Source organism: Podarcis muralis, chromosome 9 (assembly GCF_964188315.1).
Source record: "Podarcis muralis chromosome 9, rPodMur119.hap1.1, whole genome shotgun sequence".
In the NCBI taxonomy this organism is placed as follows: Eukaryota; Metazoa; Chordata; class Lepidosauria; order Squamata; family Lacertidae; genus Podarcis; species Podarcis muralis.
The window spans coordinates 29,408,357-29,431,903 of record NC_135663.1 but is presented as its reverse complement, the minus strand read 5'-3'; the positions used below and the strand labels follow the sequence as shown (position 1 = coordinate 29,431,903).

Sequence of the window (23,547 nt, the reverse complement as noted above, 5' to 3'; positions counted from 1 at the left end):
TAGAAGGTAACTTTATAGTTGTGTGGTGATTTTATCCTGTTATACAATATTAAGTGAAATGAGAAGCCGAGGTGAGGCTTCTATGTTGATCTTTACTAATACGTACGATACCAATTACTATACCAATTCCTTCTAAAATATCAAGTCAAAATTATCTTATATCAGCAACCAAGGATTAACATAACTAATTCTAATGTCATTTTAAAAATACAGTCAACAAAAACATGCTGGGGGTCCACAAGTTAACCACCTCTCACTAATGCTCCCCTTTAGTGTTGGGTGTTTATCCCCAATTAAAATTGTGCATTAATATTTGCAGGGTGCTTGAGGAGGCACAGTGGTCCTTTGTATGAAGAGTTTTGGACCCAATTTTGTATGCACTACATTTTTCAAAATATTTATTCAAAATATTCCTACATAAACTGTAAACACTTACTCATCATTTTGAAGGCCAACGTATCTTGGACTTGGAACAAGCATAACCCTCACATTCTCCAGTTTTCCTTTCACAATGTGCATAAATTGATCAAGGTGACTTGAAGGTGGTTTTGTGGTATATGTTAAGAAAGCATCATCAAAGTTAATGCAGATGGTTTGAGGCTGATAATGATTCCCAAAGGCTAAACGACCCTTAAATGAGTAAGACAATTAAATGTTAGCTTTTAATTCATCGTCATAAAAGTCATCCTTCTCAATTATTTCTTTATTATTGGTATTCTCTCCAGTTAGGACTATAATCAGTCCTGAGCAGCCCATTAGTGTTGCAAACTTATAACCAGAATAATTGGGATTTATTTCTTAATGAAAGGTTATTACACTTGAAAAAAGCAAGGTTTTTGTACTGAAAACAACACATTTAGAACAAGAAGATTAGACTCAAGGAAACAACAAGCATGATTTTCAATCCAGGTCAATCAATGAATGGCATTTACAATTTGCATATTTGTTTGAGAATAAAATACATCTCAGTTATGGGGCTGCCACTGCAAACAGGGCTATTCTCTTTGCAACATATTGATCCTAATTTCCACAAGGAAATCATAATTTCTCCAAGCCATCTAATAGCAATCCCTCACCAAACTCTTATAATGTCCTTCCAGAAACTATGGTATAAAGAAATCAATTTCTGAAAGACTTACTCAGAACCCTAAGGAAGTCACGTGACTAACTTCTTATGAAGAAGAAGAAGAAGAGTTTGGATTTGATATCCCGCCTTTCACTCCCCTTCAGGAGTCTCAAAGCGGCTAACATTCTCCTTTCCCTTCCTCCCCCACAACAAACACTCTGTGAGGTGAGTGGGGCTGAGAGACTTCAGAGAAGTGTGACTGGCCCAAGGTCTCCCAGCAGCTGCATGTGGAGGAGCGGAGACGCGAACCCGGTTTCCCAGATTATGAGACTACCGCTCTTAACCACTACACCACACTGGTTGCCTAAATTAATTTTTTTATTATATAAAAGTAAAATATTATAAATTGCTACTAAAGTAGGAGGTCTTCGAACTGCAGAGAAAAAAAACCAGGTAATCTGTAAACACAACGGAATATTTCACTTACTGTGCTGACATTGACTTTGATCACAGGAATAAGAGATCTCCATGATGATGAAGGGTCATGTGATTCACTTTTTACTTTAACACTGAGGATGGAAACATACTTAGATTTATATAATTAACACATTCAAAAAAATATTTCACTGATGCCCCAAACATACATGGAAGTCAGACAAAAAAAGAAATGGAATCAAAATTCCTGATACTCTAAAGCATATTGAAACTGACTACAGAAAACACAAGAGTTTTACTAAGTACATTAAAAAGCCAACTGCACACAAAAAAACCAACCTATCAACTTATTATTTATTTATTTATTTATTTATTTATTTATTTATTAATAATGGGGAGTCTCACAGCTTCACAAGATGTAATACAAGGAAGGGGTTTTTGCTGCTTCCATCTAGGCATTACACAGTAACATTTCCTTTCTCCAATTTTTACTTAAGCAAAAATGACTTTATAGCAGTCATCTATTGCACAAAAGTGACTGATCTGGGTAATTCTCTTAGGCCATTAAACCCCTGGATATGCTCTCTGCTGAAGTTAATTACAATTACTCTAAAGAGAAACACAAAACAGAACAGATGCAGGTAATTCCATCGACCTTTAAAAGTAACTGCAACTGCAATATGCAAGGCCATTACCAGCATTCTAAAATTCACTTTCTATTTTATGTCCCCATTTATTTACTTATAAAACTACACCTTCCATACCAATAGGACCCTCAGGGCAGCTAGTAATTGATAATAACAATAAAAGCACGAACAATTTAAAACACAAAAAGCTGGCAAAACAATACTGACAAAAAAGTAGCAAAGACCTGAGACAAAGAAAAAAAACAAAAAATTGAAACATAGTTGTCTAAATGAGAGTACCTTAATCTGATAACTAAATGTACCCAAGATAGTATCTATCCAGTTCTCATGAAATAAATGATTACACAGACTGGGCACCAGTCACTTATTCCCACATTAAATGGGGCAGTGGACACACACATGAACACAGTGTCCCTTCCACAGGTAGAGATTTAGATCATGTCAAAACAAAACAAAAACATTTTTTTTATTAAAAAAGCGAATAATAAAGTTAACAAATACTGCTACTCTTACTTCAATAGTGGCACCGTTCAGTTCTGACAGAGGTGTATATAGTAAAAGTGCATGTCCCAACTATGTTGAACAAGCAATGCTCTGTGCTATATTCCACATTCCAGAGAGTTAGATTTTCCAATATCAAACTATCACCTAAAAGCCTGAAGAGTTTTATGTGGCTGAATGGCCTTTAAAAAATAGAGCAGTTTATGTTCAAACATACTCTTTAAGTAAGAAGAAGGTGCTACTTTATGATCTTCAAGGAAGAGGCTAATAAATCAACTGAACAAAAACACAAAATGAAATAACTCAATCTGACACAACGTTCAAATAGATACTCAAGTGAATAAATAGCTGTACCTTTCCAGATTTGTGTGTGTTCGTTCTCTCCCATTTTCTCGTGCTTTCTCTTCCTCTTTCTTGGGAGGAATTATGGTTGGATCCAAACCAAATAATTCCTGAAGTTGCCCATAAAGGTCAGAACGGTTATACACATGAAATTCAAAATCATTGACCATGATATACAATCTTGTTTCTGCCTTTGGGTCTGTAAAGTGCAACAAAACAGGGGGGCTTTTCATGAGACAGCCTCAGAAAAGGAACGTACTTGTTTTGTAAAAACAGTAGTACACACACAAAAATATGTATACTAACAAATTTATAGACTAATGAAGTAACAGAGGTATACAAATGCCCAAAGCTTTAAAAGTGACCTTTTGGGAGAATTATCAGCCAGTATGAATGACTAACAAACTGAAGTTGTTAGTCTCACCGTACTCGCCTTATCACCTGTGGATACCCCATATTACATCCTAGCACTGAAGTAAGGAAGAATTACATAGATTGTCTTAGGACTACATGGGCAGGTAGGCTACTTTTAAAATAAATGGTTCAATTATATAAAAACCCACACTGTGACAGTGACTGGAAATCTCCTTAGCAATAGACAGAAAAAGCTGAAGCGTATTACAAACAGGTAAGGAAGCAACGAAGAACCTGGTGAGATCTTAAAGATTTACTGCATAATAATTTTTTGTTCTAGTATCCTCATTCAGCCTGTTTCTACCGTCATGTTTACTCATTATATGTATAGCTTATACTGCCGCCCAATAGCATTGGGTTACCATATTCGACAAAAAGCAAGCTTTGTGTTTAAGTCCCAGCCTAGTAGCCACAGAAATGCGTACGAGTTTTGTCCCTCCTCTGCCAGTCTGTAACAAGGTAGAAACTCCCCCCCACACACACACACTGATGGGTCATGACTGCACCGTTTTGTGGTTCTGCTTCTTTTCCTCTTCTTTTTAGATGTAGCTGCCATTATGCCACACCCTCACTGCCATGGTCTTATGGTAGCCATTTGTTTTATGCCACACCCCCAGAGCACCCATAACTAGCATCCACAACACTTTCTCAAAATTCCAAATGTGCTGACTGGCCCCAAAAGATTGGCAACCCCTGGCTTATTATAAGGCTGACACAGAAACTGTTTAAAACTGCCAAATAACTCAATTCACGTCATAAATTCAAAAGTCAACATTCAAAGCTATAAATGATCATATGAATCTGAACACCACTTGCTGGGGTTCACAAGCAGAAGATTGCTACTGTCCTGGTGTCAAGACAGACATCTGGGTGGGCAGAATAAAAACAGCATGTTGGACTACATAGCTTTTGGTCTGATGCAAGAGGGTTCTTCATATGTTCTTCTATATAATAATGTAGCACATTAATGATATATCACATCTACATTTTCAAAAGCTATGACCTAGTTAAAACAATGTGGTTATAATTAACTAGTTTTTCTTTCTTTCTTTAAGACAGCCCTATTACTTATTTACTCAAGAGACATGAACTCCTTTGATAATCCAGTAAACTGGGTCTCTTAAAGTAGATTATTATCTTGCCAACCACTTCTTTCTGCACTTACCTACAGAGACAAAAGTGAAAACCTACTTCTAGCCCACAATGGCCCGTATAGATAGCAAAATACAAATTACTAATTTTGAATGCTTTCTTTACATTTCAATGCAATGCAGCAAAGTTATTGCCACAAGCAATAAAGGACAGTGTTATCATTTTAATTTTTTAGTATGTTTTCAACTTCAAAGCTGTGGTATAGGAAATAAACAAATCCAATTAGTCATTAAAAGTTTGTGAAATAAATTAAAGGAGGTCTGTATCTTTTCCGATTCCAGATTAGAGATTCACATGGAGCTGTCATTTAAAAGATAAACTGCTTTAAAAGACATTAAGGGGCAACAGAGAGTACAGGTTGTTTTTACTATCAGTAAGTTTTCTTTAATTTGTTGTAATTATGCTACAGTTCTGGAGGAGCTGGGATCTGGCACAGTTTGTGATTAGGCTACTAGCTTTGACAGCTTTAGGAGTGAGTAAGATAAATTCATTAAGGATAGGTCTATCAATGCCTATATAGCTATTTGAAGACCTGTGAAACCCCTGCTTCCAAAGACACTATACCTCTGAATACCAGATGCTAGAAACAAATGGGGGGAGGAGCATGACCTATTTGAACAGTTCCCAGAGGTATTCAACTAGCTACTTTTAGAAAGGTAAATCATATGGAACTTTGGCCCAACCAGCAAATCTCCTCTTACGTTATTCTACTTTCTTTTTAATTTGAGACATGACTGGTGCATTTGCCTGCTTAAAACCTCTTAAATAACCATGCTGCAATCCTTGCAAGTTACGATACCTCAAATGAACTGAAACTCATGTAACCATAGAGATGCAGGTAGAATTTTATTAACATATGAGCCACAGGGGAATAATTAAAATGCAAGACCAGAGAAGCACTAAAAGAAAATATTAATTCAGCCCAGCTCTAACATGGAAATACTGCCTCTGATAAGAGTAAGCTACTAAATTAAGAAGATATACACCATTTAACCTTTAAAAGCTTTTTTTTTTTTTTTGCTTTACTGAATATTTATAAGAATAATTTGTTTTTGTAACATACAAACACTATTTATTCAACCCATGCAGAATTGCTCCTTCAACAGAAAATCCAGTAACATGTCTCTTTTTGGGGTGAAAACTTACCATGTTGCTTCTGCTTTGGATTGTACATCTTCCACCAACGAAATATAATAAAGCCATCTTGGATTCTGAAAATATTTTTACACAATTAGAAATAATAAGTACTCTTGTTATATATGACGAACTTGAAATGAAATGAAATTTATTACGGTCCCAGACCAGCTTCGGTGAATTTAAAAACTATTTCAAACAATGCAAAAACTAACAAACTGCCATTTTGGTTTTTATAAATGTATTTCTGGTTCCTCTTTCAGAACCTTAAAAAGCACCATAAACCACCTGACTCACTGTCACTCATCACTATTTGCCATTAATCCTCTATGCCCTGAACCAAAGATGAAAGTGAATTTTATCAGCATGGGGAGCTCACTACCTTAAACGAGAGAAAGAGAGAGACCATTTAAGAAGTCCTCATATTTTTACAGAAATGGCTAACTTTACCCTGTGTTCATGCTTTTTCTACCACTACTGATGTCAAAATGGAATGCATCATCAAACCATATTAGAGCCTAGCATTATATTAGGATGAAGAAACATTTTAAAACAACCACTATTTTGAAACAAATGGTAAGCAAGGTTAAGTACCTAATAGACATATCTTCTGTAATGTAATATATTTCACGAACCATGACTTTTCCAGACAGGACAGAGAATGAGAAGGAACCTATATTAAAAGTAAGATTTCTGGTAAGTCAATCATCAACATTATTAGCACAAATTTTTGTTTCTTTAGCTAGATGAAAAGTGCAATATTATACTCCACTGGCAAGGGGCTACATTTGCCAAATTCAAGATATACCGTAGAACTTCCCAGATATCTCAGTGGAAGGGCAAAAATTAAAGCATGGATAGGCAAACTAAGGCCTGGGGGCCGGATCCGGCATAATCGCCTTCTAAATCCAGCCCAGAGACGGTCTGGAATCAGCGTGCTTTTACATGAGTAGAATGTGTCCTTTTATTTAAAATGCATCTCTGGGTTATTTGTGGGGCATAGGAATTTGTTCCTCCCCCCCCCCCCAAAAAAAATATAGTCCGGCCCCCCACAAGGTCTGAGGGACAGTGGACCGTTCCCCTGCTGAAAAAGTTTGCTGATCCCTGAATTAAAGCATCGCAGCAGGAATGGCTGGTGAGAAACACGTATCAAATAACCCTTTGATTCACAGCCATGTCCCCATCAAAAGTGCAATTTTATGCCAGCCACAGACCTAGCTAAAGAAAATTCCCTGCCATTTACTTTAATGGGTGGGAAATAAAAATATAGAGAAGAGGTACGCTGTGTCAACTACCCTAACCATGTCACCACAAACTAAAACACAGGATGATGTAACCTGTTAACCCTATCACAGCACACCATCGTCGCTATACAAAACTAGGAAAATTGTCTGTGCTCTCTGCAGATGTCCTGCTGTGGGAATTATGTAGGTGCTGTACTGTGGTGGCCTCTATCCTTCCCTTTGCATACTGTGCTTGTGAGGAGCATAAATGACTTTAATCCTTGCCTGTAGGGATGCCTGGCCTCTCATGTTAACAGGGTCATTGCTGACTACATCAATGAAGCAGAAGAAGTGGGTGTCATGGCACCATGGTGTATTGTGATGCCGGAAGTGTATCGGTGCATATCCTTGCAGTCATTAGTTCACTGGCTTCCTCCATGCCTTCTGCATATCGGCCACATGTAAGCATAATTGCCAATGCAGTTTCTAACTGGTTGCCACTCACAGGCTTTCATATGTAATTTTTATATTTCCTAGTTGCGTGCTTTCTCTTCTCCTCCTATCTGGACACACATAGGATACTGTGGTCATGCTGCCATTGTAGTAGCCACAGATCTCCCACCTAAAGTAATTTGGGTATAGAATTGCTCTGCCTATCACACGGATGTCAGTGGGACAGCTAAGCATGTACTTACATCTCTCTCTTATTGAAAGCTACAAAACTTAAAGACATCTAACATTGGCTAGATGGTGCATTCTATTATTAACACAATATCTCAGTATGTATTCAATAGTATATTATATATTTCCAAGAACACTTACCAATATGGATGTAGCCATTTTTATGTAATCTGTTAAGAACCAATGTCAAAATAAGGCCAATGTTCCGGGAATTGTAATAGGTTAGATAAATTATCCAGCCACAGGACAAAATTGTAGCTGCAAAAGAAATGATCATATGTTCTAGAAAAGTGCAAGTGCATTATTATGAAAGATAAAAGAACAAACGTATTGAAAAAAACACACACAAACCCAGCTGTAGCATTTGAATCTCTTCATTATGGGCCAGAGAGTGCTAAACTGCTTTATGGGAGCCCTGGACACCTCTGCTTTGGGTCCATTTATCACACAATATTAAACCATTTTTTAGCACTGCAAGTATGAACCTTGGCTTCTTATTGTTCCCACTTCTCTTCTCCTTAGCAAAGTTGGAGGGAGAGTGGAAACATTTACAATGGAACCTTGAGTTGCAGACGTAATCCATCCCGGAAGCACATCTGCAACTCAAAGTGTTCGCATCCAGAAGCACCGCGTCTACGCATGTGCGCAGCGCAATACAGCACTTCTGCGCATGCGCAAGCAGCGAAACCCAGAAGTAACCATTCCAGTACTTCCAGGTTGCCGTGGGGCGCAACTTGAAAAGACGTAACCTGAAATGGACGCAACTTACCAGAGTTTGTTATGTCCAAGCCAAAAACTGTGGTTAGTGCGAAATATGTCTTAAACAAACCACAATAATTAATAATAGTCCGAAGTTGCTTTGTTTTAATATACCATATTTAACACTAATATAATTTGTCCATATTCAGAAACAATGACAAACACAGTTCAAACTGGAAGCAAATGCCTTCTCTCTCCTCATATTACACTGGAAGTGAGGGGAGGCGTACTTCTGCACATAACACCAAACTATGGTGCACTGTTACATGTGAACGGTCATTATTTGGCCTTAGTCAAACCACTATTGTTCAACCCCTCTTTCCTATATATAAAATGGAACAGCAGTGGGGTTGGATACAATAAAACAGTAAAGGACTTTGCAAATAAGAAGTGATGTATAATTATTGTAATAATGATAATAATAATAGTAGCAGTTACAACGATACTAGCTTTGTCTCAGATATTGTTGCAGCATTGTATTCCAAATCACAAACTGCTCCTCTGAGGCACTGACAATGCTGCAAATTATGCATGTTGGCTCTCAGCCAATGAGTTGTATATGCAAAGGGACAGAACTTCTTAGGCAAATAAGCTCTACTGATTTAGTCTCAGCAGCCCCCCACAAAAACGGCAAACTGGGAAGAGACCACTGTTCAGTAGTTTAAAAAGCAATGTTTTGCTCCAACTTTTCCAATTAACCAGTATAGCATGCTTGTTTTGGATGTATGTATTTAAGATGGGATATTTCACAGTATCCAAAATACATGAAATATTCAACAAAACAACTGTTACATACCAACAAGAAGCCAAACAACATTGGAGTCATGTTCAGTAAGGAAATTTTCCAACTGGGTGATACTGGGAACAATGTTACTTTCGTTTCTTGCATCCATTGCTAGAATGTTGCAATAGGGTCAAGATGACTGAAGAGAGAAAAAATAATTACTTTTCAAAGTTATGAAGTAGCTTCATTCCTTATTACAAAGCATCTGCACATGTTTTACTCTGGATATATCTAATGAGTTTCAAACAGTTTTAAACTTTATAAGGTATCTGATCCTATGATTACCTACTCTACAGCAAGTCCCACTGTGTTCAATTATTCCCATATAAGTGTGCACAGAATTGTGGCAGTAAGCACATATTAAAATCATGATAGAATTAGCAAGTTCTATGACATTGTCAAGAAAGAAGAGGAAGGTAATGTTTTCAAGATCTGAAGTGCTTGCACTGTTATCACTTGCAAGAGTTCTTTGGTCAAGTTCCCTGCGTGACACAGTTCATTGGCTTGGAATTTTGTTGCCTTTCCCATGCTAAAAAGACTTCCTTTCTCAGTGATGTTTACATATTTTTTCTCTCCTGAAGATAATATTTTATGTCCTAACAACCAATGTTTCTCAAAAGCACCTTTATACACATTCTACACTGAGACGGCATTCTAAACCTTTTATACAATCTTTTGACCTCATTACAATAATTAGGTGTGATTAGCAGGAAGTAGTACAGTTAAACCCATTTTGTACATAGAGCTGGAATCCCAGCCAATGTTAGCTCTAGCATATTTTTGCTTTAGCTCAACTTCACAGTAATGTAAACAAAAACATTAGCTACGCTTTTTTTCTACTGTTCTATTTGGACTCCTGTTTGTATCACAAAGTGCAGTATTTCTTGCAATTAAAGGGCGAGCATACCTTTCATTTTTCTACTTGTTCTGACATATTTCTGAGAGCACAAAGTCACAAATAGCCTACCAAATCCTTTCCTTTAATAGCAAACAATACATGCAGGCAAGTCTCAAGGAAAAAGTGTTCTTCTGACCAAGGAACAACTTCAAAATATGTTACCAAAATTCCAGAGGAGTAGACTTATTTGTCTGCTGCAAGAACCTGATGCACCTTAAAGACTAACAGATATGTTGTGGCATAATTTTTCATAAAATTTCACTTCATAAAATTCACTGGATTTTAGTTGGCTCTACGTATTTGTCTCTCAAGTCTGCTCGAAGCTGGATCAGGAGTGTGGTCTGTGGGAGTGGTGTTGGGAACTTTAAATCTTTGTTCCCAGAACTGTTTCATTCAGCATCAGAACCCAACTCCCTTGCATTTGCTTTTCATAATAGGAAGAAAGCTCAAAAAAGTTTGTGTGCCAGATTACTGACTTTGAGAAATGTAAAGCAAAGTTTAGGGTTCTGTGGGGCACTTTCTGAAAGGGAACCTTTTTGAACAATGGTAAGCTTCCAAGCATACACAACCACTATATTCATTGCTGTGGTTTTCAGTCTTTTGCAGTTGGGCTTATTGGGTGGGATTCAATCACAGAAGGGCAAATTCAGGTTGCACGATTATAAATGATTGGGTGATATTGTGCAACGAACAAGCTTCTTCAAAAGACTGGACTTTTTGTGATAAGGAAAGCGATGGAAAAATGCACTGGAAAGTGTGTGGTAACACTTCCTTTGACCCACCATCATCTAACCTCTGCACAAACAAATAAGAATGTATTAAATAACCAATGTCTAAGCTCAATAAACAGGTCATTGCTATAAGACTATTAGGGGAAAAGCTCTCTAACTGTGAAAAGGTTGAGAAAATAGACTCAGTAGTGATGTAGACTGCAGACAGCCACTGAAGGAAATGTTTTTAAAATTCTAGCATCTATGTGATTTATGTGTTTAGATGATAAGACAGACCCAGTTCTTTAAAATGCTATGAAGCTCTAAGTGTACTCAAATATATTTTTAGTCTTTTTATGCTAAATACCAACTATAGTTAAGTTTTCTATGTTTGCAGTCTGTTCTTTGAGCACTTCCCCACGTTTATTAATGTTATTCTCTCACAAAACTCAATGGTAGTCTAACAACACTTCATACTACTTGGCATTTACATGTTTTTGTTTGCTTCCTTTTTCCATCATGAAAAATATAAACAGAGAGAAGAACTCTGTTTGTTTAGCTGTGGAAGGGTCAGTAGAGGAAGCAGCGTTAGTTATCTTGGCAAAGGTATTGCCTCAAAGGCCAAGTTGTAGGACATTTTAGAACAGAAAAATATTTACTGCCACATTAGATAGCAATGTAATTTAAAATACTTTTCTTACCAGCTGCAGTCGTAATATTAGAACTGAAAAAACAGAACTTGTTGTAATTTCAAATGATATCTGGAAGTTGGTAAATGGATTCTCTTAGGTGTTGTACCCACAGCTATGTAATGTAATGTTAAACGGGACTATATTGTACTGGAAGATGAGTAAGGCAAAAATCACATTCATCATCACCGCAGCACCTGCAAGTCCACAAAAAAGCTCATACCATCAGTTCCAGAACAGACATCCACTGACCAGCTTTTTCATTATCCTATCTTTTCTATCTTTCCCCCCGCTACACACAAAATTGCAAAAGGCCTTGAGAGCCTTGGTAAAAATTAATACAATAAATTAAGTGAAGACTCCCCTCCATAATCCACAAACTTACCATTTTAATATTTTGCTCAAGGGAACGTGTTTTTTAAAGGGGGCACTCATCACAGTAACCATCATAAATACAAGAACACAATATTAGAGTTCCCCAACCACACCAAAGACAAACAGACAGATGCTTCTTCTCTCAAACAGGAGATAAAGAGATCAAAAGCAAGAACACTGACATCAAGATTCCAGAAAAGCCAAAAGACAGTTGTTTGACTGATCCCCAGAACTGATAGTCAACACTAAGAATTATGCATGCATGCAATTGCAAGAAAGCAGATTTATGATGTGCATTCAAGAAGCACCATTCTATGCATATTTGCTCATAACAAAGTTTCCACTTAGTTCAATAATACTTTGTTTTGTATAAACAATAAGATTGCAGCCTTGACGTGGGTTTGTTTCCTCTTAACCTTATTGAACCAGGAGAACTTGCGTATGTTGTGCCAAAGATTACAAGTGGATGGATAGCTGGTGACTTTATTAAACCAAAAGATACACTAGATAGGACAGGGGAGGCATTCATATCTCATCTGTTATATACTTTATACATATACTTTGTTGAAAACATTGAAAGAATTAAGAACTGTTGGCCTCACACAAAAAAACTTATTGGTGCTGTGCTAAATAGCAAAAGGAAAAGGAAACCGCTGTTCATATTAACAGGAGCATAAGGCGAAAGAAGCCACTCTCACTAAGACTAGAGGACATTTGTTTGGTTCAATGATGCACTAGCTGCTGTACTTCTATCCTGGAAAAGTTATGAAACTAACTGACAATTCCTCACACAAAGATCCATCACAAACAAAAGACATTCTGTTTCTTAAACTTCTTCATCTGACCCAAATACGCTGTTTACATACATACACACAGTTAAAAGCTAACAAATGTACAGTGCAATCCCATGCATGTCTCTTTGAAAGTAAACTCCATCAAAATCAAAAGGGAATTACTTCCAGGTATGTCTTTATAGGGCTGCAGCCTTACTGAAACATATAAGTCTTCTTGGAACATTGTTTATAACCAGTCTTTATGGATTGACGTGCTAACTCAAAGCTCATCATTACAGTGGTACCTCAGTTTAAGAACAGCCCTGTTTATGAACTATTCGGTATACGAACTCCGCAAAACCAAAAGTAGTGTTCCAGTTAGCGAACTTTATCTCTGTCTACAAATGGAATCCAAATGGTGGAAGGGCACCAGTGGTGGGAGGCCTCATTAGGGAAAGCATGCCTCATTTTAAGAATGGCTTTGGTTTAAGAATGGAATTCTGGAACGGATTAGGTTTGTAAACCAAGGTACCACTGTAGTAACTTCCATGGGAACGAAACGTTTGTTGAACAGTTTCAATTCTTAAAAGCCTATGCCACTATACTGTTAAACAACTTAAGAGATAACTTTATGTTTACTACCTGAACTGGCTACCAGACTTTAAAATATGCTCAAGATATATTTAACACAGCATTCTTCTCATGTTACTCTGCCCTTTTAAACAATATTGCAAGAAAGACTATTATTAGTCTTCTTTCCCTGCCCGTGCACAAATTGTTACAACATTAGCATCACTATAAACATCTTCCAAACATAGTTCATTGCTCATTGCCAATGAGTTCGTTGACTGACTGCCATCTGAATCTCAGAATGATGGAGCTAAACTTAAAATCAACATGTTTTCTATTAAAACTATGTAAGTGAATCCTTAAGTAATCAGAGGGTTTTCCCAACATGAGACACCGCATGAGTACATCCTAATCCTCAACAATAGCTTAGAATTGTGAAGAACTAAAAGCTAGTTTTCTTTCTTTTAGTTAAAAACAAACCAGCCCCGATCATCTCCATCAGATTTCACTGACTGTCAGCTTTATTATGACACTGTGCTTCACTTTTCAAACTGTATGTTAGCGTGTCACAAGAGGGGCTGAAGTGTGCCACCAGTGCAATCTTATTGCATAGGTACACAGAATTAAATCCCTTTACATGCAATGGGGTTTACTCCAAAGTAAATGTACACAGGATTTCAGCTGTGATCATCAATACTGCAACCACAGACACATATTAGAGAATAAACCTCACTTAACATCAAAAAACTAAGAAAACATGATGCATGGCTTCCTTCTTGCTGCATTGAGCACTACGTTCTTTTCAGAGTGGGAAGACCTTATGCAACACTGTTTCTCCTTTTCTATTAACATAAGGTAAAGGACCCCTGGACAGTTAAGTCCAGTCAAAGGCAACTATGGGGTGTGGTGCTCATCTCACTTCAGGCCGAGGGAGCCGGCATTTGTCCACAGACAGCTTTCTGGGTCATGTGGCCAGCATGACTAAACCACTACTGGCACAAAGAGGACCGTGACGAGTGCCAGAGCTCAAGGAAACACCGTTTACCTTCTGCTGCAGAGGTACCTATTATATCTACTTGCACTGGTCTGCTTTTGCATTGCTAGGCTGGCAGAAGCTGGAACAGAGAAATGGGAGCTCACCCTGTCGTGTGGATTTGAACTGCCAACCTTCCGATTGGCAAGCCCAAGAGGCTCAGTGGTTTAGACCACAGCACCATGCATGTCCTTTTCTGTTAATATATGATAGTCACAAGATCCCAAAAAGAGCCTGCTGGATCATGCCAAAAATCCATCTAGTTTAATGTCCTATTCTCACACTGGTCAGCCTGGATTCACAACTGTCTATGGAGGCACAGGACAATTTTGTGTCCAGGGTAGCTGTTCACCAGCTCCATCTGTTATGTTGACTGAGACCCTACCTGCCCACCAACTGTCTCACCAGAGTGGTACATGCTGTGCTTATCTCCCGCTTGGACTACTGCAATGTGCTCTACATGGAGCTACCTTGGAAGGTGACTCGGAAACCACAACTAATCCATAATGCAGCTACCAGATTGGTGACTGGGAGAGGCCACTGGGACATTATTACCACTGGTCCTGAAAGATCTACATTGGCTCCCAATATGTTTCTGAGTAAGGAAACCAGCCCTGAGTGCTCACTGGAAGGACATATCCTGAAGCTTAGGCTCCAATACTTTGGCCACCTCATGAGAAGAGAAGACTCCCTGGAAAATACCCTGATGTTGGGAAAGATTGAGGGCACAAGGAGAAGGAGCGACAGAGGACGAGATGGTTGGACAGTGTTCTCGAAGCTACCAACATGAGTTTGACCAAGCTGTGGGAAGCAGTGGAAGACAGGAGTGCCTGGCGTGCTCTGGTCCATGGGGTCACGAAGAGTCTGACACGTCTAAACGACTAAACAACAACAAATGTTTCTGAGCACAATTCAAAGTGTTGATGCTGACCTTTAAAGCCCTAAATGGCTTTTACCCTGTATACCTGAAGGAGCATCTCCACCCCCATCATTAAGCCCAGACATGGAGATCCAGCTCAGAGGACCTTCTGGTGGTTCCCTCATTGAGAGAAGTGAAGTTACAGGGAACCAGGCAGAGGGCCTTCTCAGTAATTGTGCCCATCCTCTCATCAGATGTTAATGAAATAAACAACTATCTGACTTTTTGAAGGCATCTGAAGACAGTCCAGTATAGGGACGTTTTTAATGCTTGATGTTTTGCTGTGTTTGATGTTTTTATTTTCTGGAAGCCACCTGGAGTGGCTGGGACAACCCAGTCAGATGGGCGGCATACGTATAAAATTTATTATTCTTATTATGTCTATGGGAAGGTGACAAGCAGGACCTGAGCATGACAGCACTCCTACCTCCCAGGGTTTACAGCAACTGGTATTCAGAAGCATATTGCCTCCAACTGTGGAAGTAGGATTCTCTACTATAGTCGTAGCTGACAAGGAATTCCCTGAGGGTTTGAGACCCATCGGCCACACTCACAACTTAAGCCAGCCAGCTGAAACAGTGTAACATTATTAATTATAATAATAATTTTATTATTTATATCCCGCCCATTTGGCTGTGTTTCTCCAGCCTCTGGGCAGCTTACAGCATATATAAAAACATAGTAAAACACCAAACGTTAAAAACTTCCCAACACAAGACTGCCTTCAGATGTCTTCTAAAAGCTGTGTAGTTCTTTATCTCCTTGACATCTGAAGGGAGGGTGTTCTAGAACAGTGTTTCCCAACCGGTGTTCCGCGGCACACTAGTGTGCCGCGAGACGTTGCCTGGTGTGCCGCGGGAAAAATCAAAAAATTCGAAAGATATCCGGAGAGGCGGCCTTCAGGCGAGTTTTAATTTTAATTTTCCTTCTCCCACTTAATGCCCCACGCTCGCCCGAGCAGCTTGCAGTCCTCGGTAACCACGGCGACCCGAGGGAGGGGAGGGAACAGGGAAGTCGAGGGCGGCGGCGAGCCGCGATGACGTCAGTGGGCCGCGCCGCCTCGCCCTGGCACGGTGTGAGAGCCCCGGCTAGTGGCGCGAGCTTCGGAATAAGTGGGATCCGCGTGCGCGAGACCGAGATCGCGGGTAAGGAGCTCAGCCCTGGGCAGGAGGAAGCGGGGCCGCGCATGCGGGCCACATCCCCACAGAGAGCGAGCCTCCCCCGGCCCACCACTCCGGGCAGGTCCACTCGCATGAGGGGGCGGCGATGGCGACGGCCGGCAGCTTGCCTGCAATGCCATCCCTCGAGCAGGCGAGGAGCCCGGAGGCTACCAGATGCGAGTCCTCTTTCCCACCCTGCTCGGGAGTCCAGAGCACTTGGTCACATTCAGGATCTAGAGTGGGGAAGCGGGGCTTGTGTCTGGGCTGGACACATTGGGCTGCCTGTGCCGCTCGACCTGCGGGGAGAAATCAGGGTGGGAGTCACGACCGTGAGGCAGGGCTGCCAAGTGTGGCAGAAGACACGGCCGTCGCACCTGTCCTTAGGTAGGAGCTTCTTCCGTGTCGACCTGCTGCCCTAAAGTCTTGGCTTTTTTCTTGGCTTTTTGGCGGTTGGCACAGAAGGAAGGCAAGGGGGAGGGGAAAAAATTGAAACTTACACTTTCGTGCGTCCCTCCCGGCGTGACGCTGCGTGCTGACGTCACGGGGCTGTAATGGTGGTGTGCCTCGATATTTTTTTCATGAAACAAGTGTGCCTTTGCCCAAAAAAGGTTGGGAAACACTGTTCTAGAAGGAGGTCACCACTACTGAGAAGGCCCTCTGCCCGGTTCCCTGTAACTTCACTTCTCGCAGTGAGGAAACCAGCACAAGACCCTTGGAGGACCTCAGTGTCCGGGCTGAGGGATGGGGATGGAGACACTCCTTCAGGTATACTGGGCCAAGGCCATTTAGGGCTTTAAAGGTCAGTAGCAACACTCTGAATTGTGCTCAGAAACATACTGGGTTTCCCAGGGTGTGGCTGCTGTCACACATTTAGTATGAAACATGTACCCAATTTTAATAAAGAATTTCTTTCATGAAATCACTTTTATCTTCAATACAACTTTTTATTTGATTGAGGGCCATGCAGCTACATTAAAACATCAATGCATTTTGTGACACCTGAGAATACACATACAGTACTTTAAGTAAAGTGTAGGTAGGTAACTAGAATACAGGCAGACAAGTCAGGGCACTAACTGAAGGCGGGAACGTTTAAACTATATAAACTAAGTTCATAGTAGGTTAAGCTGCATCTTGTATACACACCTGTACACAGAGTCAACAATTCTCAGATTATAAGCAATGTACTTTTACTTTTGTTTTACTGTAAGCACAACTTTGACCCCGAGAGTAACAACCCACAACTATTCCATACTTAAGGAGAGATATCAAACCTCATTTCAGAGCCAGTGTGCCTACATACTAGATACCTCCTTAATGTGTGGTTTAAATTGCTTTGCTCTACAGTATTGACAATCGGGGTGCTTATCAGAGGGCTGGAAGAAAGGGGTTTATTTTAGACTTTAATCATCCAGGTTGGAACTGCTACCTTCTTTTTTTTTTTGACGGCTTCAGGTTATACGTATTATATGTGCTGTTATAAAGCTACAACCCTATTGAACAGGCCGTGATTTACTTCAGAGTCAACAGACGCAGAACTCCACTGCTGGGTGGCGCCGTTCTAAACACGCGCGACGGGGGAGTCTCAAACCCCCACGTGCAAGCAAACCTGCGAGAAGCGTCGCGTCTGAATGAAGAGCGCGCGGGGAGCTTGCGTGTAGCGTCCACGCGCGCCGTTATTCGGGGCCAAGTCCCTGCGAACCCGAAAGTGACGGGCCGGGTGCTTCGAGGCGGGCGAACAGGGGGGCTGCACAGCCCAGCGAAAAGGCGAAGAGCCACCGGAGCCCCTTCGCCCGGCTGCTGACAGAAACGCCCGGCGACCCCGAGGGGCCGCCTCCGCCGGAGCCTCCCCGTTGCTCCAGGCAGAGCCTCGCCTGCCAGGGAAGGCCTGGCTGGAGCCCCTCCGTCGGCGCCCCTCTTCCCCTCCGTCCGGCCCACAGCTACCTGCCGTGCGGGGGGAGCCGGCTCGAGGGCGCGGCAGCCCTTTCTCTGCACTTACCCCATGGTCCGGGTACCACCTACATCCAAAGCCCCCTGCTCGGCTCCTGCCTGAAGAACCCGGAAACCGGCGCCGCCTCCACCTCCGCCGCAAAACACCGGTGGGCTCCACCCAAGCCCTTCCCTCAGGGCCGATCCTGCCAATCATGGGGCGCAGGCGGTGACCGCCGACCAATAGAAGCGGGCCGCAGCCGGAAGAAGGGGGTTGGCAAAAACGAAGCTGCTAGCCAATGAGGAACGCGGAAGCCTCGAAGCGCGGGTGGGGTGGGGGGCGGAGGCCCCGGTTGCGGAGCGAGGGAGCGAAGCGCGTATATAGATGTATATGAAAAAGAGAGACCTGCGCGCGTCGCTCGGCTTCGGGGTACGCTTGGGAAATTTTCACGCTGCGCTTTCACGCCGCCGTCAGAAAGCGCAGACGTCACTAGAGCACAAGGCAATTTGATTGGGGGTTGGGAGGAGGTTATTTGGGGCTGCCAAATAAGCCCAATTAATAAGAAAAGCTGGGGGGGGGGGGCAGTTTTTCAAGTTATCCAGAACTCTTAATCACTGCTTAGCATCCAGCCTGACAAAGAGAGCGGGATAAACTCGAAATCTCGCTCGCTATGTTGTGACATTTTTGTCGGTCCAATTACAGTAAAGGTATTGCCTGGCTGTGGATGCAACAATTTAATCAACACGCTGTGTGACAACCAATAAGGCTCTCACTAAACTCTTGTTTTAAGAAAGGAAAGGAAGTGCAGCCTGGGGAGGTTCAAAACTGATTTTGCAGAGGTAGGGCGGGAGGATGTGATCAACCCTTTTTCTACTGGCCATCATCAAAACTGCTGCACCCCCACGTGCTGCTATCTCACCTAGGGGAATCCAGACCGTACAAGTGTCCCTATTTTCCCGGGACATCCGTGATTTTGAGAAGGCATCCCAGTTTCTGATATAATCCTGGAATGTCCTGTTTTTCCCTAGGACGTCCCTATTTTCAGTGGAGAACTGTTGGAGGGTGTGGAGTTACCCAACCCTTGAGCCGTCTGAAGGCAATCCTATATAGGGAAGTTTTTTTAAAAAAAATGGTTAATGTTTTAATATGTTTTTATATAAGTTGGAAGCTGCGCAGAGTGGCAGGGGCAACCCAATAAGATGTATGGGGTATAAATAGTAAAATTATTATTATGGAATGGAACACCCCTATTTCCATTGAATAAATGTTGGAGGGTATGGGAGTCTCCCTGTTTTCCTCTCACATGTGAAAGCAGATTAGTTTAATAAGGATTTAATAATGGTCCACAACACAGGGAAAGTTCTAATCACCCTCCTGCCCAAAAGCCACTGCCGGGGTCAACCACTGCAAGGCTCCCAGGATGCTGCAGGTTCATTCAGTATTCTATTTGCCTCAAGACAACCTGTAACTTAGGCTGTGTACACACATAGCCTTTGAAACACACAGGGGTCATTTCTTCCACAATGCCCTTTTGTACATAGTCTTATTGTGGCAGCTACTATCAGATGGGTGTGTTTTTAGATAAGTGCACACTGGTGTTATCCACTCCTCTACCCTCAAGTACAGTTTCCACAGTGTGTGTGTGTTGCATTTTTTTGAGAGACAGGTGCTGGAAACTGCTGTGTTGATTTACAGATATACAGAGGATATATATATTGGTATACAGAGGCTGCTGTATTGCTGTACTGCTTCCTATTTCATTCATAGACAAGTTAAACATAGCCCTGCAATGTCAATAGGCCTGCTACAAAAGGGTTGACCTGAGAAAGCACTCTCTGCATATACATGTGGCCAGCAAGAACTTCAGAAGTGCATTCTGGGCACCAAAAGGATTGTAACTGTTCCGGTAGAATGCACTTTAGATGGACAAATAATATGGGACAGGGACAACATGGGGATGACATGTGTACAGCACACCAGTGCATCTCGCACTGCAATGTACATTATCTCGCAGAATGTACATACGCTTAATAGCAGTGGACTATAGTGCAGGGCTGCCATAAGACGGAGACAACCTAACCCATAATATGGAAATAATAACAATAGCATAGCTGTCAACTTACAGATTTGAAAATAAGGGACCAGCAGCCAAAATAAGGGACCTGCAGCCTCACCTGTTCCAGGCACTCCAGTCTTCCTGTCCTCCTGCAGTCTGGTAGCTTCGAGAACACTGTCCAACCAACTTTGTAACCAGAGGTTCAACTGAATAGAATCTGAATCACATGCACCACAAGGCCTATGCAGCCTCAACTTAAGATAGCTCCCCGGCCTGGCTTTGCACTGCAAAGTTTGCAGCAGCACGTGCAACAAAATGGCATTGAGCATTCAAAACCCCCTCAGCTTGCATTAACTAGCCACACACACACAGCCTCCCCCCCTCGCCACGAGATCGCCAGTCACCCACCATTTTAGTCAACCAGCTTCTTTCTTTTCCCCCATAAGTCAATTGAAGGAGCCTCCAAAACAAATTCAAAAGCCCCACGACATCTCCTTTCCTTTTCCCCCACCATGTGCCCCCGCTCCAGACAAACCTTTTCACCGGCAAGGGTGAGTAGGCCGTCGATGACGTATCCATCCAATTTTGATCCGAGCACTCAGCACACGTATGTTCAACTTCTGAGCCCCTCTGAGCCAAAGGCAGAAAGCCCAGCCAGCAGCCAAACGAAGCCTCAAGGAAAACCACCGTCACCTCTTCGCTGGGAAGCACTGAGCAAAGGCGAGTCCCCAGGGAACACAGCCGATTTGATCAGCACAAGGCATGCAAGCTCCACCCCCCCCCCAGTCGTTCTTAGACTTCTTACTGGGTGAGCAACGCAGCCAAGCAACACAGTTGCAGCCTCCCTCCTCTCAGGCCGGGAGGGAGGGAGGGAGAGGAGCTGCTTCCTTTGAAATTTAAGGGACATCATTTAAGGGACATCCATCAACAAGGGACAGCAGCGGGACATGGCGCTGGAATAAGGGACTGTCCCTTCAAATAAGGGACACTTGACAGCTATGTATTCAATAGGCTGCATTTGCATTTTCAGCAGAACATGTATTTACATGTTCTAAAACTAAGGAGAATGCCTGTTTTTTAAAACACAAAAGACCTGCAGTTAGCAAGAATCCTGTCTTTGTTTCAGCCTCTCATTTGTGGGGTTTCACCTACCACCCATGCCAATCACACAAAAATCCTAGATTCCCATGTTGTTTCCTATAGGTAGTTCTCGCTTATGCGGAGAGGGGAGGGATGGTCACTAAAAGGAGCCATGAATCCAAAGATAGGAATTGTATGGCTGTTTTAAAAGTATGGGTTAGTGCTGGGACAGTGATTCAGTTCATGTTTGACTTGCACCAAGTAGGAGTATGTGTAAATAAACCAGGCGAAATGGAACAAAAGAACTGTAGAGGCAGCCAGCAGCAGAAACTGTAGCTTTAGGGAATCAGTAATGGCTATGAGAACACACAGGCAGAACAATACAAAAGGCTGCAAGGGACCTGTAAAACATTAAAGTGGAGCTTGCTTCCAAATACACCTTTAGGATCATTTATAACCGGTTCCTAGAATGCTGTTTGGAAGTGTGTCTCAGTGGCAGTGCGTGAATTACTTACTTTTTGGAGAGTATTGTTTCACCCTCATCCTTCAAAATTTCTGCTTCTGTGAATTTTGCAATCCAGTTTTTCAGCCAAGTAATGTGTACAAAAGTGCATATATTAGGGTTGAACATGTATAAACAATGCATGTATTTTTGACAATGACATGCAGGAAAATATGTTATATTTGGGAAAGTGTTTGCAAAATGCATCTCATAGGCTAAGCAGGGTTTATATTTAATCCCCTTATCTCTCATTCTGTTTCCCAACTTTTTCTCTAATGGTTGCTGTTTCTGGTTTTATTATTTTCACAGTAACAAAAGCTACTGGATTTCCTATCAAGACTTCCTTTCATATCTGGAGATAGGCCAAAAACATCTTTCAGGCCTATATAATATATTTATAGAAATGACCTTTGATCTTGGCTAAGTAAACAAATAAATCTTCTGAATGTGGGTCTATTAATTTATACAAGGGCCAAGCAAGAGATGGGGAATCAGCTAAACATTAGAATATGAAGTGTCAAATGTTTTCCTCTTGCTATAATAATAATAATAATAATAATTTATTATTTGTACCCCGCCCATCTGGCTGGGTTTCCCCAGCCACTCTGGGCGGCTTCCATAGAAACCAAAAACCCCACTAAAATATCATACATTAAAAACTTCCCTGAACAGGGCTGCCTTAAGATGTCTTCTGAATGTCAGGTAGTTGTTTATCGTTTTGACATCTGGTGGGAGGGCATTCCACAGGGCAGGCGCCACTACCGAAAAGGCCCTCTGCCTGGTTCCCTGTAGCTTTGCTTCTCGCAATGAGGGAACCGCCAGAAGGCCCTCGGCGCTGGACCTCAGCGTCCGGGCAGAACGATGGGGGTGGAGACGCTCCTTCAGGTATACTGGGCCGAGGCCATTTAGGGCTTTAAAGGTCAACACCAACACTTTGAATTGTGCTCGGAAACGTACTGGGAGCCAATGTAGGTCTTTCAAGACCGGTGTTATGTGGTCTCGGCGGCCGCCCCCAGTCACCAGTCTAGCTGCCGCATTCTGGATTAGCTGTAGTTTCCGAGTCACCTTCAAAGGTAGCCCCACGTAGAGCGCATTGCAGTAGTCCAAGCGGGAGATAACTAGAGCATGCACCACTCTGGCGAGACAGTCCGCGGGCAGGTAGGGTCTCAGCCTGCGTACCAGGTGGAGTTGGTAGACAGCTGCCCTGGATACAGAATTGACCTGCGCCTCCATGGACAGCTGTGAGTCCAAAATGACTCCCAGGCTACGCACCTGGTCCTTCAGGGGCACAGTTACCCCATTCAGGACCAGGGAGTCCTCCACACCAGCCCGCCCCCTGTCCCCCAAAAACAGTACTTCTGTCTTGTCAGGATTCAACTTCAACCCATTAGCCGCCATCCATCCTCCAACCGCCTCCAGGCACTCACACAGGACCTTCACCGCCTTCACTGGCTCTGATTTGAAAGAGAGGTAGAGCTGGGTATCATCTGCATATTGATGGACACCCAGTCCAAACCCCCTGATGATCTCTCCCAGCGGCTTCATATAGATGTTAAAAAGCATGGGGGAGAGGACGGAACCCTGAGGTACCCCACAAGTGAGGGCCCAAGGGTCTGAACACTCATCCCCCACCACCACTTTCTGAACACGGCCCAGGAGGAAGGAGCGGAACCACTGTATAACAGTGCCCCCAGCTCCCAACCCCTCTAGACGG

General features: G+C 42.1%; 1 protein-coding gene across 15 annotated transcripts in view; it reads right to left on the bottom strand.

The window, feature by feature from the left end:
- The window catches only part of BLTP1 (bridge-like lipid transfer protein family member 1), a 105,716-nt gene extending 87,325 nt beyond the window's left edge, over positions 1–18,391 (bottom strand). For all 15 annotated transcript variants that reach the window (XM_028744747.2, XM_028744736.2, XM_028744744.2 and 12 more), the window contains exons 1-8: positions 18,265–18,391; positions 9,151–9,277; positions 7,737–7,853; positions 6,286–6,364; positions 5,704–5,768; positions 3,004–3,190; positions 1,554–1,635; positions 437–630 (exon numbers count right to left, since the gene is read on the bottom strand). In XM_028744747.2, the coding sequence (XP_028600580.2) occupies positions 437–630; positions 1,554–1,635; positions 3,004–3,190; positions 5,704–5,768; positions 6,286–6,364; positions 7,737–7,853; positions 9,151–9,247 (821 nt within the window). In that variant the 5' untranslated portion in view covers positions 9,248–9,277; positions 18,265–18,391. The remainder of the gene's footprint in view (positions 1–436; positions 631–1,553; positions 1,636–3,003; positions 3,191–5,703; positions 5,769–6,285; positions 6,365–7,736; positions 7,854–9,150; positions 9,278–18,264) is intronic.
- Positions 18,392–23,547: the final 5,156 nt, after the last annotated feature.